General features: G+C 45.6%; 1 protein-coding gene across 5 annotated transcripts in view; it reads left to right on the plus strand.

The window, feature by feature from the left end:
- Positions 1-12,099, plus strand: part of SAE1 (SUMO1 activating enzyme subunit 1) — a 60,520-nt gene that overhangs the window by 32,120 nt on the left and 16,301 nt on the right. For all 5 annotated transcript variants that reach the window (XM_061139693.1, XM_061139690.1, XM_061139689.1 and 2 more), the window contains one exon: positions 447-552. In XM_061139693.1, the coding sequence (XP_060995676.1) occupies positions 447-552 (106 nt within the window). The remainder of the gene's footprint in view (positions 1-446; positions 553-12,099) is intronic.

The raw sequence follows: 12,099 nt of genomic DNA on the forward strand, positions 1-12,099 counted from the left end.
TGGAACTGGGTGTTTAGCTTTGCTCTGTCTTCCTACAGTGCAGGGAGTCCGTGGCATTGATCTCTGTGACCCCAGTGCCCAGGGGAACACACAGTAAGTGCTCAGTAAGCGTTTATTGGATTTGAGTGGGCCTCAGCTTCTTTTAATGAACAGGAAACCTAGTAATGGTGATGAGTTACTGCCTGGTGATTTGATGTCAAATGTATTTTATCCTTGGGCTTCCCTTGTGGCTCAGTTGGTAAAGAATCCACCTGCATTGCTGGAGACCTGGGTTTGATCCCTGGGTTGGGAAGATCCCTTGGAGAAGGGAACGGCTACCCATGCCGGTATTCTGGCCTGGAGTATTCCATGGACTGTATTGTCCATGGTGTCACAAAGAGTTGGACACAACTGAGCAACTTTCACTATTTTATCCCTAAGCAATTTTGTCTTTTTTTTCTTAACAGAAGGTGGTCTTCTGCTCCATCAAAGAGGCGCTGGAAGTGGACTGGAGCAGCGATAAAGCAAAGGCAGCCCTGAAGCGCACAACTCCGGATTACTTCCTCCTTCAAGGTGAGCCCTGAAAGCAGTTTCTCAGCATGCGCTTTGTGCTCTCATTTCTGCATGTGAGGCTGCAGAGCCCAGAAGGTTCCTTGAGGTTGCCCTGAGCCGAATTCCCCCTTAGTTGGTTCTAAGTGGTCACTTAGGATAACAGAGTGTGAATGGAGAGGAGGCCCGTCATTGAGCTCTAGTTTCTTTACTATTTCTGCTTTTTTAAAATTATGTGTTGAAATGAACTGCTTTCTGAAATTGAGCCCAAGATAACAGTGTTATAAATCAAGCTACTGTCATCACCACTTTTCCCTCTTCAGAGTTCTTCCTGGTGCTCAAAACCAGCGTTCCTCTCCTGAGAGGTTTCTCCCATCTCTCACCATCGTTGCCAATGCTCAGAGGGCGTTAGCTGGGTGTTGGTTGCCATCTCAGTGTTCTTGTGCTTGGCACTTTAGTAGTAGTAGTATTTTTTAAAATACCCACGGAATGTGGGATCTTGGTTCCCTGACCAGGGATCGCACCCTTGCCCTCTGCATTGGAAGCAGAGTCTTAACCACTGGACTTCAGGAAAGTCCCTGTACTTTAATTTTTTAATATTATTTTAAAAATAGTAATCATGAACATTGAGCACTTACTAGCAAGAGCCAGTGGGAGTTGATGTGTTATCTATCCCTTAGTTCACAGACAAGAGAGCTGAGGCACAGAGAAATTGAGGTTACCCTTGTTCTCAGGGTGAACAAGTGTGTAAATCACATGGGTTTGTTAGCATAAAAATAATCCATATCTGTTACAGAAAATACCAGAAAAGCCCAAAGAAAAAGAGTCACCTTGACATTTTTGTACTTTCGGGGATGTGCTTCTCAACTCCCCCTCCTCGATGCTGGCACATAGACACCCCTCTGTAAACAGCTGTTTGCAGAGGTTTGGGCATAGCCTCAATATTTCTAACTGCCACTTATAAGAGGAGTCAGCTAGTGTTTGAGTTTACCATAACCTGGGGATCCTCAGCCAGGGGTGATCTTGCCCTCCAGGCAAGTGTCTGGAGACATTTTTGGTTGTTAAAACTGGGGTTGGGGTGGGGAGAAAGTTGAGATGTTGCTTAATATCTCAAGACAGCCCCCAGGACAGAGTGCTCTGGCCCCCAGAGTCAGCAGTGTTGAGGTTGAGAGATCCTGATCTACAGCCCTTTTGCAGTTTCCAGACTACTTTCTTGTCCATCTCCTCATCACTTCTCCCTCATGAGATGGACAAGATGGGAATTAGCCGCAATTTGGTTTCCGGGGGTGAGGAGGCAGAGACCCAGAGAGGCTCGTGTTTTGCCTTGATAGGACACCGAATGAAAGTCGCTCAGTCGTGTCCGACTCTGCGACCCCGTGGACTGTAGCCCGCCAGGCTCCTCTGTCCATAGGATTCTCCAGGCAAGAATACTGGAGTGGGGTGCCATGCCCTCCTCCAGGGGATCTTCCCAACCTAGGGATCAAACCTGCATCTCTTACATCTCTCCTGCATTGGCAGCCGGGTTCTTTACCACTCGCATCACCTGGGAAGCCCAAGAGGACCCCAAATGCAGATGTAAAAGAGGTGGGACCTGAGCAGCCTGGGTCTTTGATATCTAATGAATTAAATACTGTATGAGGTACCAGGTAACAAGAGCATCCATGCTCCGTTCTCAGTGCCCTGTGAGTGTTAGCTCATTGGATCCTCACCGCATGCACACGAAGCTGCTGCTGTACTCCCCTCCGTACACACAAGGTGTAGACTGGTGAAGACACAGGCCCATGGCCATCACTGCCCTCAGGAGCCTGTCACTGAGGTGGGGAGGCAGGACTCATGCCCTAGAGACAGGATGGGGGAAGGTGTATATTTCATCCAAATAGACTCTGCTGACCATCACCATCAGAAGTTATAAGGGGCTGGGGAGTCGACAGGACGTGAGGAAGAAGCAGGAGCTTTATATTATGATGCACGTGGCAGGCAGTGGTACATGGTTATTCAGAACTGGCGCTTTGGAATCAAAACAGACCTGCCTTCCAGTCCTGGCTCTGTCTTTTTTTTTTCCAGGTGGGTGAGGTTGAGCCACTGACTTCAATTCCCAGAAGCTCCCTCAGATTGCCCTCTGACCATGGGGTTGTTGACAGTGCTGGCCTCAGAGGGCCTTTGTGAGGCTTGGATGATACCCGTGCAAGAGGCTTAGCCCAGAGCAAGTCCTAGAGACCTGTCTAATCTAGCTGTGTGCTTGGAGGTCGGAGATACTTTCTAGTATATAGTACAGTGTTGGGGTTGACTCAGTTTACCCTTAATTCCATACTTGAGTAGGTATTATCATAGTAGCAATCCTGTTGGGCTTTAGTTTTTTGCCCATAAAAAGCAGTTTGTTTTATAATACACTCCATGTGTTTACTTCCCCCTTCTAGATGGTAACTAATTCTCTTTTTAGTTTCAAAGTTTTGCATTTGGAGATTAAAACTATGTTCATAATTAATAATCATACAGTTTCTTTATTATGATAAAAACACACACCATAAACTTTATCACCTTAACAATTTTTATGTGTGGTTGTTGTTTTTTTTTTGGCTGCATTTGGTCTTCGTTGCTGCGTTTTCTCTTTGTCTAGTTGCGGAGAGTGGGGGCTGCTCTCTAGTTGCGGTGCGCGGGCTTTTTATTGTGGTGGTTTCTCTTGTTGCAGAGCATGGGCTCTAGAATGAGGGTTCAGTAGTTGTGGCTCACAGACTTGGTTGCTCTGTGGCGTGTGAAATCTTCCCAGACCAGGAATCACACCCATGTCCCCTGCATCGGCAGGCAGATTCTTAACCACTGGACCATCAGGGAGTCCATGTGTATAGTTTTGTAACGTGTGTGTGTGTGAGTCGCTGAGTCATGTCCGACTCTGCGAACCCATGGACTGTAGGCTGATAGGTTCCTCTGTCCTTGGGATTCTCCAGGCAAAAATACTGGAGTGGGTAGCCATTTCTTTCTCCAGGGGATCTTCCCGACCCAGGGATCAAACCCAGGTCTCCTGCATTGTAGGCAGATTCTTTACGATCTGAGCCATCAGGGAAGTGTCCATAGTTTTGTAATAGGGAATTTTAAAAAAGGAGGCAACCCCACATGTCATACCATCTTGGTCAAGGCTGGCAGGTGTGTGCTTCCCACTCTTCCCTCCACCCCTGTGTCAGACGTGGCTAAGAAAGCCTCCTCATTGACCAACCACTTCTCCCAGAGCCTCAGAATTCTCTCGACAGCACTGCCTGCAGTCCTGTCTGACTGGGCGTACAGATGAGCCCACTTCTTAATTCTAACTAGCCCACTTCTAAGCTTATAAGAATAAGCTTATAAGAAGGGAAGTGACTCCTCCTCCTCCTGGCTATACAGCACATCAGTGGCAATATCAGATCTAAAACCCAATTCTCCTGATTTTGTTCTTTTACACCACTGTGCACGTCCATGCCTACCCCATGCCTCACACACATATACTCCCCACCCGGTGCTCTTGCTGAGTCTTCCAGATATCCAGCATAGGATATTTTTCTCTTTGTAGCAGATGACGTGTCCTAACTTTTCTTGCATGTTGTCACATGCTTATTCTTGATGTTTTGTTTTGTCCTCATGGGTCATCCTCTGCCCTGTGTGTCTTTCCAGATACGCTGCAACTGGAACTATTAGGAGTGTTCCAGAAGTGAGCATGAGGGTCTGGTTAGCTTTCTGGGGGCTTTTCTGTTGGTGCACATGTGATTAACTCCTTGATTAAGGACTGGACTGAGCTTCTGGAAGTGGAGGGAAATGACTCTCATGATCTCTTTCCCTAGGGGAGTCTGGCTGGCAGCTTAGACTTCTGCCAGAATTCAGCTTGTAAGTGTTAAGTGACTTGCTTTCTTTCACTGATGGCCTTAAGTGCTTCGGGAAAGATCTTGGAGCATACACAGAATGACCTCATTTGTCTTGTTGGCTGCAAAGTGTGTTTCTCTGGGAGCGCTGTCTTTTGTGACTAGTCTTATCAAATGTAAGTTGTTTTCAGCTTTTCTCAGTCCTTGGAATTTGTTCCCAGGAGCCTTTCTAGGAATGTGACTGATACACCTGCTGATGTCTTAGGAATTCCTAGTGATGTCAGAGGGCAAGGTCAGAGTAGTACTTGACTGTGATACACACATGAGGATACCTTGCAGAGAACCCAGATGGAACACTTAGTAGGTGCTCGACAAATAGTTTATATGTGAGTGACTAGTTTGCCTGTCTGATCATTTCTTCACCTCTCCCTGCTGGTGTCCCCGAAGGCTCCTCTTGCCTGCCTGCTCTCCTGGGCACCCGTCAGGCTTTTGATTCCAGTGTCACCCAGCTCTGGCCTGCCCCTCATATATAGATGGTCCTTTCCACCCCATTCACCATCCAGCCCCTGGTGAAACAGTTGCCCTGCCGTCTATGTGCATGTGTTTGCCTTGTTGGGGTGTGAGTGTTTTTCCAGTTTACTTCATAAGATAGTGGCCAGACTGCACGCTTCCTGCTGCATTTTCCACTATCTCGAGAGTCAGCCTCACCATCTGTGAGCAAAAGGTCTCATCTTTTTATTATTCTCCCATGGCATGTTGCAAAACATTAAGTGTGAGCTGGTTTCCTGTGGCAGAAAGTTGACTTTGATTTGTTCTTTTTGAGGTTACTGTGAGTTTATCATAACAGGAGTGCTAAAAATAATCGAGTCTTGTATGGAAACAGCATTCACTTACCAGCATGAACAATAACACGCAGGTTTAGCCCAGAGCAGGAGGACATGGACTTCATCTCGAGATGTGAATTACTGAGCAGAGACTCTTTGGCAATCCTAACTTTCTCAGTCTGTTCTGACGAGTTGTGGAAAAGTACTTAGGCCGTCTTTGAACCACAGAATTAATGCTGAAAATGATCTTAGACCATTTTTGGAGCACCTGCCATGCACCAGATCTCGTGCCTGGAGATCGTCACGGGAAGAAGCAGCCTCCTTGCCAATGGAAAAGACAAGCAGAGATAATCCTACTCGTGAGGGGAGCTGTAACAGAGGGCTATTGACAAAGCTGTCATGTTGTGCTGGTCTGTTTTTCAATATGTGTGAATTATTCGACAATTGAAAGCAAACTGTTCTGAGAGCTCAGGGAACTGGGAGTCTGGCCGTCTCTGGGGAGTTGGGAAGGCTTCAGAGAGGAGGAGACATCTGAGCTGGATTTTAAAGAATAGGTATTAGCCAGGTGGTAGAGGGAGATGAGAGTATTGTGGGCCAGAGAAGCAGCGCCTGCAGGCAGCCAGCAAGGTGGAGACCATGGCCCAGAGAGGCTGGAGCTTGGTGAGAGCCAGCCAGACGTGAGATCAGGGCCTCACTTTTTTAGGTTTTTATTCTTAGAGCCAGCGGTTTCCCAAGAGGATATCAGGCTCCCTCAGGGAACATTTGAAAATACAGGTTCCTTGGTTCTAGCTCAGATTTACTGAATCAGAACAACTCAGAGTGACTGGCACCTGCATTGTCATGCACCTCCCAGGTTTCTAAAGGACCAGTCAGTTAGAGAGAAACCACTGCCCTAGGAGAGGGAGCCCCTGTCCTGTGTCAGAGCCTTGGTTCACTCATTTGCAGTTTTATTTTAAGACATGTTAAATGCTGTATTTCAGGCTGAGGCAGGGCTAAGAAGGTAAGCCCATGTGGCTCTTGAATGCACTGTTTTGTCTATAGACCCTCAGACTAAAAAAATAACTGTAAACAAATATTGAACTCGAGTTAGGTTTGTCTTTTACAGTGGTGTGGGTTAGCGATTCTGAAATTTATTTACACTTTATTCTAGGATACCATCTGAGCCACCAGGGAAGCCCTGGATGGAGCAAATAGGCAAATATATTGTGGATAATGAGACTCGGATTTTTTTATTGCCAGAAAGGGGAGTTCGTTAGTTCCCCTTGTTGTTTTAGTCGCTCAGTCGTGTCCAACTCTTTGTGACCCCATGGACTGTAGCCCATCAGGCTCCTCTGTCCATGAGGTTTTTCAGGCAAGAATACTGGAGTGGGTTTTCATTTCCATCTCCAGGGGGTCTTCCCGACCGAGGGATCGAACCCATGTCCCGTGAATTGTCAGGAGAATTTTTTGCCATTGATCCACCTGGGAAACCCTCTCTAGTTCAATCGGAATTGGAGTCATCTGGATGAACTCATGGTTTTTTAATATGTAGGTATAGAAATAGATGCGTGTGTGTCCATGTATTTACATTTTTTATTATCTTTAAAAATATTTAGCTGCTCCGGATCTTAGTTGCGGCATGCAAGATCTTTTGGTCGTGGCCGGTAGGATTTAGTTCCCTAACCAGAGATAGAACTTGGGTCCCTTACATTGGGAGCACAGTCTTAGCCCCTGGACCACCAGGAAAGTCCCCATGTATTCACATTTATACATATGTATTTCCTAGCTCTAACCCATTGAGAGGGCTTTTAGAACTAATAGCCATGAACAGACTTCATGATTGTTAACATGCAGGGAACCAGGACTCCTTGGAGAAATGGCTGGTTCTGAGCCTGGGGTAGGAAATTTACAGGTGTGCCTAGAACATCCTGCTCTGCCCGAAAGTGAGGACGTGTACAGAGAATGACGGGTTATGTCTGAAATGAAGGTCACAGGAGTCAGTTTGAAGCGGCGCCTACTGATCAAATCTGGGAGAATTTGAAGATCAAATAAATCATGATCATAGTTGATTACAACCCATAGAATAAAATATCTCATGAACCTATACTGATAATTGAATAAATAAATGAGGGAGAGGGGAAAGTTTTTTTTTTAAACAGAAGAATAATAATAAATAGAGCAAAATGAGGAAGATTAAGAGAAATCTGTGTTTGGCCATCATAGTAGTAGTATTGTTTTAAGGATCATTGATGGATGCTAAAACGAATGGGAAAGTAGGCTGTGAAACAGCATAGATGTCTTCCCAAGATGCTTTTTGATTTATTACAGAGAGACTAGAGAATCCTCGCAGATTGTCCCTCCACCAAGAGATCACAGTTTACATTCCAAGAATAGGACAGTAGGTCTCATGCGTCCTGCTTGGATGCACTGAGCAGGTAGAAGATAGTATAATAAGTAGCACTGCACTGCTGAGCCAGCCAAGGGTGGCCTCTGGTTCTCAGCCCAGCGTGGGTGATCTCACCCCAATTATGAGGAAACATCAGACGTACTTGGACTGAAGATGATTCTATAAAATAAATGGCCTGTACTCTTCAAAAGTGTCGTGAAGGACCCAGGAACTCCATTTCAGATTAAAGGAGGATGAAGAGACAGGGTAGCTAAATGGAACACAGACTTCCCAGACTGGATCTGAGAGCAGATTTTTTTTTTTGCTTTTGCTCTCAAAGACATCAGTAGGACTGTCAGTAAAATTTGAAAAAAATCTGTTGAGTAGGTAGTAATACTCTATCAATGTTTTTTTTTCAGTTTTGATAACTTTTGTGGTTCTATGAGAATATTCTTGTTTGGGGGAAATACACAGTAAAGTGGACTTCCTTGGAGCTGGTAGATCCGACCTCGGGCCCTCCGTGAGGGAATTAGAATCTTTTCTAAGGTGCCCAATTGTTCTTCATTCATAAGTCTAGCCCAGCAAGTTTGGAGTTCATGTCTACTTTCCACTACCCCTAGAACCTTGATGTCTCCAGATTTGGATTTGGAAGAAAGGCATTTTGTTTTTTTTGTTTGTTTGTTTTTTTCATTTATTTTTATTAGTTGGAGGCTAATTACTTTACAATATTGTAGTGGTTTTTGCCATACATTGACATGAATCAGCCATGGATTTACATGTGTTCCCCATCCCAATCCCCCCTCCCGCCTCCCTCCCCATCCCATCCCTCTGGGTCTTCCCAGTGCACCAGCCCTGAGCACTTGTCTCATGCATCCAACCTGGGCTGGTGGTCTGTTTCACCGTTGATAGTATACTTGTTTCAATGCTATTCTCTCAGAACATCCCATCCTCGTGGAAGAAAGTCATTTTGGTTCCACTCTGTAATATAGTTCTTGGCCTTGAGCAAGTCCCTTCACCTTATGGCCTCTGTTTTCTCATATAGGAATGGGGGAGATACTGATAACCTTCTCCTCCCAGTGATCATGTATAGGAGAGCCTTAGAAATCATTGTCTTCTTCTAATGTTAATCTTCTTAGTAAAATACTCAGATGTCTCAGAGGAAACTGCCTTTTCATGTGTATTCTTCCAGAACTTTCTAGTATATTGTGCCTCATTCTCCCTCATCACTGCAGGGATTCTTTCACAAGATTTCTTAATAATAAACAGTTTTAACTTTTTTATGGTTAGAAAACTTAGTTTCCTTGACTCCTCCTTCCTCAGTTCTCCCTGCTACCTCGACGCTCCGAGCCTACCTGTTTTTATGATTTTTAACTGACTTTTGTCTCTAGACTTCAGCTTGATTGGGTGATCAGTTCTCTTCAGGAGGAACTTCTTATTTTAGAACCTGTAACCTTTGCACACCAGTCGTTGCCACTTGCTGGGCCCCGCGTTCCCCCGCGGGTGTTTTGGTGTCCAGTGATGACAAGAACTGCTGAGGAAGAGACAGCCACAGGGAAATGGGTTCCGATAATGGGGCAGCCGCTGAGTGCTTGTTGATTTGCTGCTGTCATAACCACAGATGTTTAAAAATAATTTGTAGGGAGGGAAGAAGAAAGAAGCAGTGGGTTTTGTTGTGTTTCTTTTTTTTGTTTGGTTTTTTTTTTTCTGGTGCCACTTGTCTTATCAGTGGTACAAAACGCAGACCACAGTCATTCAGAAAGGAAGAAGGCAGTGCCACGCTGAGTGGAGAGGTGAGGGGGAGGGCAGAAGTGAGCCGTGAGTGCAGTCCTGGGCTTCACTGCCATCAGTGGGTAGAGACTGTTGCTGGAGAACCAATTCTGGTTAGGCTCGTGCTCCATTCCTCAACCTGAAAAAGAGGCATATAACCCAGAGTCCGCCACTGAGGGTCACAGGTATTAACAAATGCAGGCCAAGCACATCTTGTGCATTAATAATTTTTTTTACTTGTTAATTTTTCTTGGCATATAATCGATTTACAAAGTTGTGCTAGTTCCAGATGTACAACAAAGTGACTCAGCTATACATACACATGTATTCATTCTTTTTCAGATTCTTTACTGATAGAGATTCTTACAGAATATTGAATAGAGCCCCCTGTGCTATACAGTAGGTCCTTGTTGGTTAACCAACAAGGAACTTCATGGGAACAGATCTTACTATGATCATCTCATTTTCACAGACGGAAATAGAGTCTGAAAGAAGCTAAGTCATTTGTCCAGGGTCACCAAACCTAGTAAGTGTTTAAGCACCCCCAATAAATACCACGTCCCTCAAAGCACTCAGTCAGACTTCAGCTGTTTGCCTTACTAATTAATACTCATGGCATTATGTCCATTTTTTAAAGTCTGAACATCACAAGAGCCCCATGACATTTTCTTGTTCCACTTTTGCAGATGGGAAACTGAGGCCCACCGAGGCCAGATTGAAATAATGGGCAACATTGTCAGCAACCTGCCTTGTCTTCTCTGCAGGCTCGTGTCTCCCCCACCCCCATGTTAGCCTGTGTTTGAGCTGCTCTCGGGCCCCAGCCCAGCTGCGATTCTGGTTGAAAGCCTCACATCTCTTCCCTGACTGTCAGACAACAGTCACGGGAATGTCCTGTGCCATCTTCCCTGGGTAAGAGCGGTTGGCGGAGAGCAGCAGATGCCCAGAGTCAAGGTCATGTGCCACTCAAGTGCTGGGCTGGAGAAAAGCCCCTGTCTCCCTGCTGCTTGTGACCAGGCAGGGGAGTGTGAATGGAGAGGGCTCTGTCAGAACAGCTCTGTGAGCCGTGGGCGGCTGGCCACGCTAAGAGACGGGGCCGAGCACTCGGGGTCCAGGGAGCTCTGCACTTGGCCCCTATGTAACCTGCCTCAGCATTTCAGAATGTTTCTGTCCCCTTCTTTTTGTAAGTTACAGACTTCTCAGACTGCTCCATTGTAAAGATGAGAGTCAAGTTCAGGAATCATTAGACCATTTTTTTGTGTTTTTTTTTAAAAGAAGAGAAATAGGGAACTTCCCTGGTGGTTGGGACTCACGCTTCCACTGCAGAGGTCATGGGTTCGATCCCTGGTTGGGAAACTAGGACTCCACATGCTGCACAGCACAGCTGGGGAAAATATTGTTTTTTAATTTTTGTTTTAAAATAATAATTATTTTTTTTAAAGGAGAAATAGAATATTTGGCCAGATAGAGTCTGAATGGGTGGTTTGCTTTATTCTAAACTGATGGAGTCTGGGGTCGGAAACTAAGTTCATTTGAAGTGATTTTCTTTTTTCTTTTCTTTTTTTAAACCAGTCTGTAGTCTCTCTTCTCTCTGCTTCCGGGGAGGCAGTACAACATAGAGATTAGAGGTGTGGTGACTGGAATCCATCGTGAGCCCAAGCCTCAGTTTCCCACCTCGGACATGAGGATGATCACAGTTGCACCCACCTCATTCTATTTTATGTAGAAGAGCTTATTCTGAATATGGGCTATTACATGCCCCCCTTTTAAAAACCTAAATGTTAAGAAAACAAACATGTGACTAAAAACTGCTTAAACATAATTTTGATAGCTGAATAATACTTCATTCTGTCAACCTGTCACATTGCATGTGCATGCTTAGTTGCTCAGTCGTGTCCAACTCTTTGCAATCGCATGGGCCGTAGCCCACCAGGCTCTCCTCTGACCACGGGACTCTCCAGGCAAGAATACTGGAGTGGGTTGCCATTTCCTACTCCAATCGTATTTTATGTAATCATCCTGTTATTGGATGTGACATTGTTTCCAGATTGTTTATGGCATAAATAACTTGGCAGCAACCATTTGCACATAATTAAATCACTGGCCACAGGGCCTGACCTTTTGTAAAGCCCCTCAAATACCGCACCTTTGCATGGCTGGGTGAGCCAGTTCCTCTGTTGCACGCTCAGGTTGAGTAATCTGGGTCTTTATTTGGTAGGCAAAACCCAGCAGGTCATTTCTGAGAAGCAGGACTCCCCTTTCTCCCATCAACAACTTTCATCCAGCTGCCTCAGGTTCTCTTCAGAAGACAGCGAGCTGTAAATAACCAGAGACAGCTTTCTTTCTCTCTCTGCTGAACTGAGATGGGATGTGGTCAGAGACCAGCTTTCATTGGCGAGATGAAAGGATGGCCAAGACTTGGTGCTCAGCAGGGGTGTTTCAGAAAAAGTCTTCAGGGCAGGCCAATCTGGAGGTGAAGTTCTCTGGGAAAGAGGTCAAAGGCCCGGGCGGCCATGGTGACAGACATGTGGCATGTGCGTGCCCTCTGTGGACTGTGATCTCCACCTTTTAGGTCCCAACATGGCTCAGCATCCGGGGTGGATGTGGTGTGCAGGTTCTCAGGAAATGTTTGTGGACGAGAAATGAATGAAGGAATACATGCATGCACATACTTTCACATTTCTGGGTTAAAGAGGAAAACTAAGAGAGGTGAATGAAGCGGGGAGTGGGGTGGAGCTGAGCTGAGTTGAGCTGAGCAGACGATGAGATGCAACCAGATGCCTTGAAAGGT

The sequence above is a fragment of the Dama dama genome, chromosome 4 (genome assembly GCF_033118175.1).
Source record: "Dama dama isolate Ldn47 chromosome 4, ASM3311817v1, whole genome shotgun sequence".
Classification (NCBI taxonomy): Eukaryota; Metazoa; Chordata; class Mammalia; order Artiodactyla; family Cervidae; genus Dama; species Dama dama.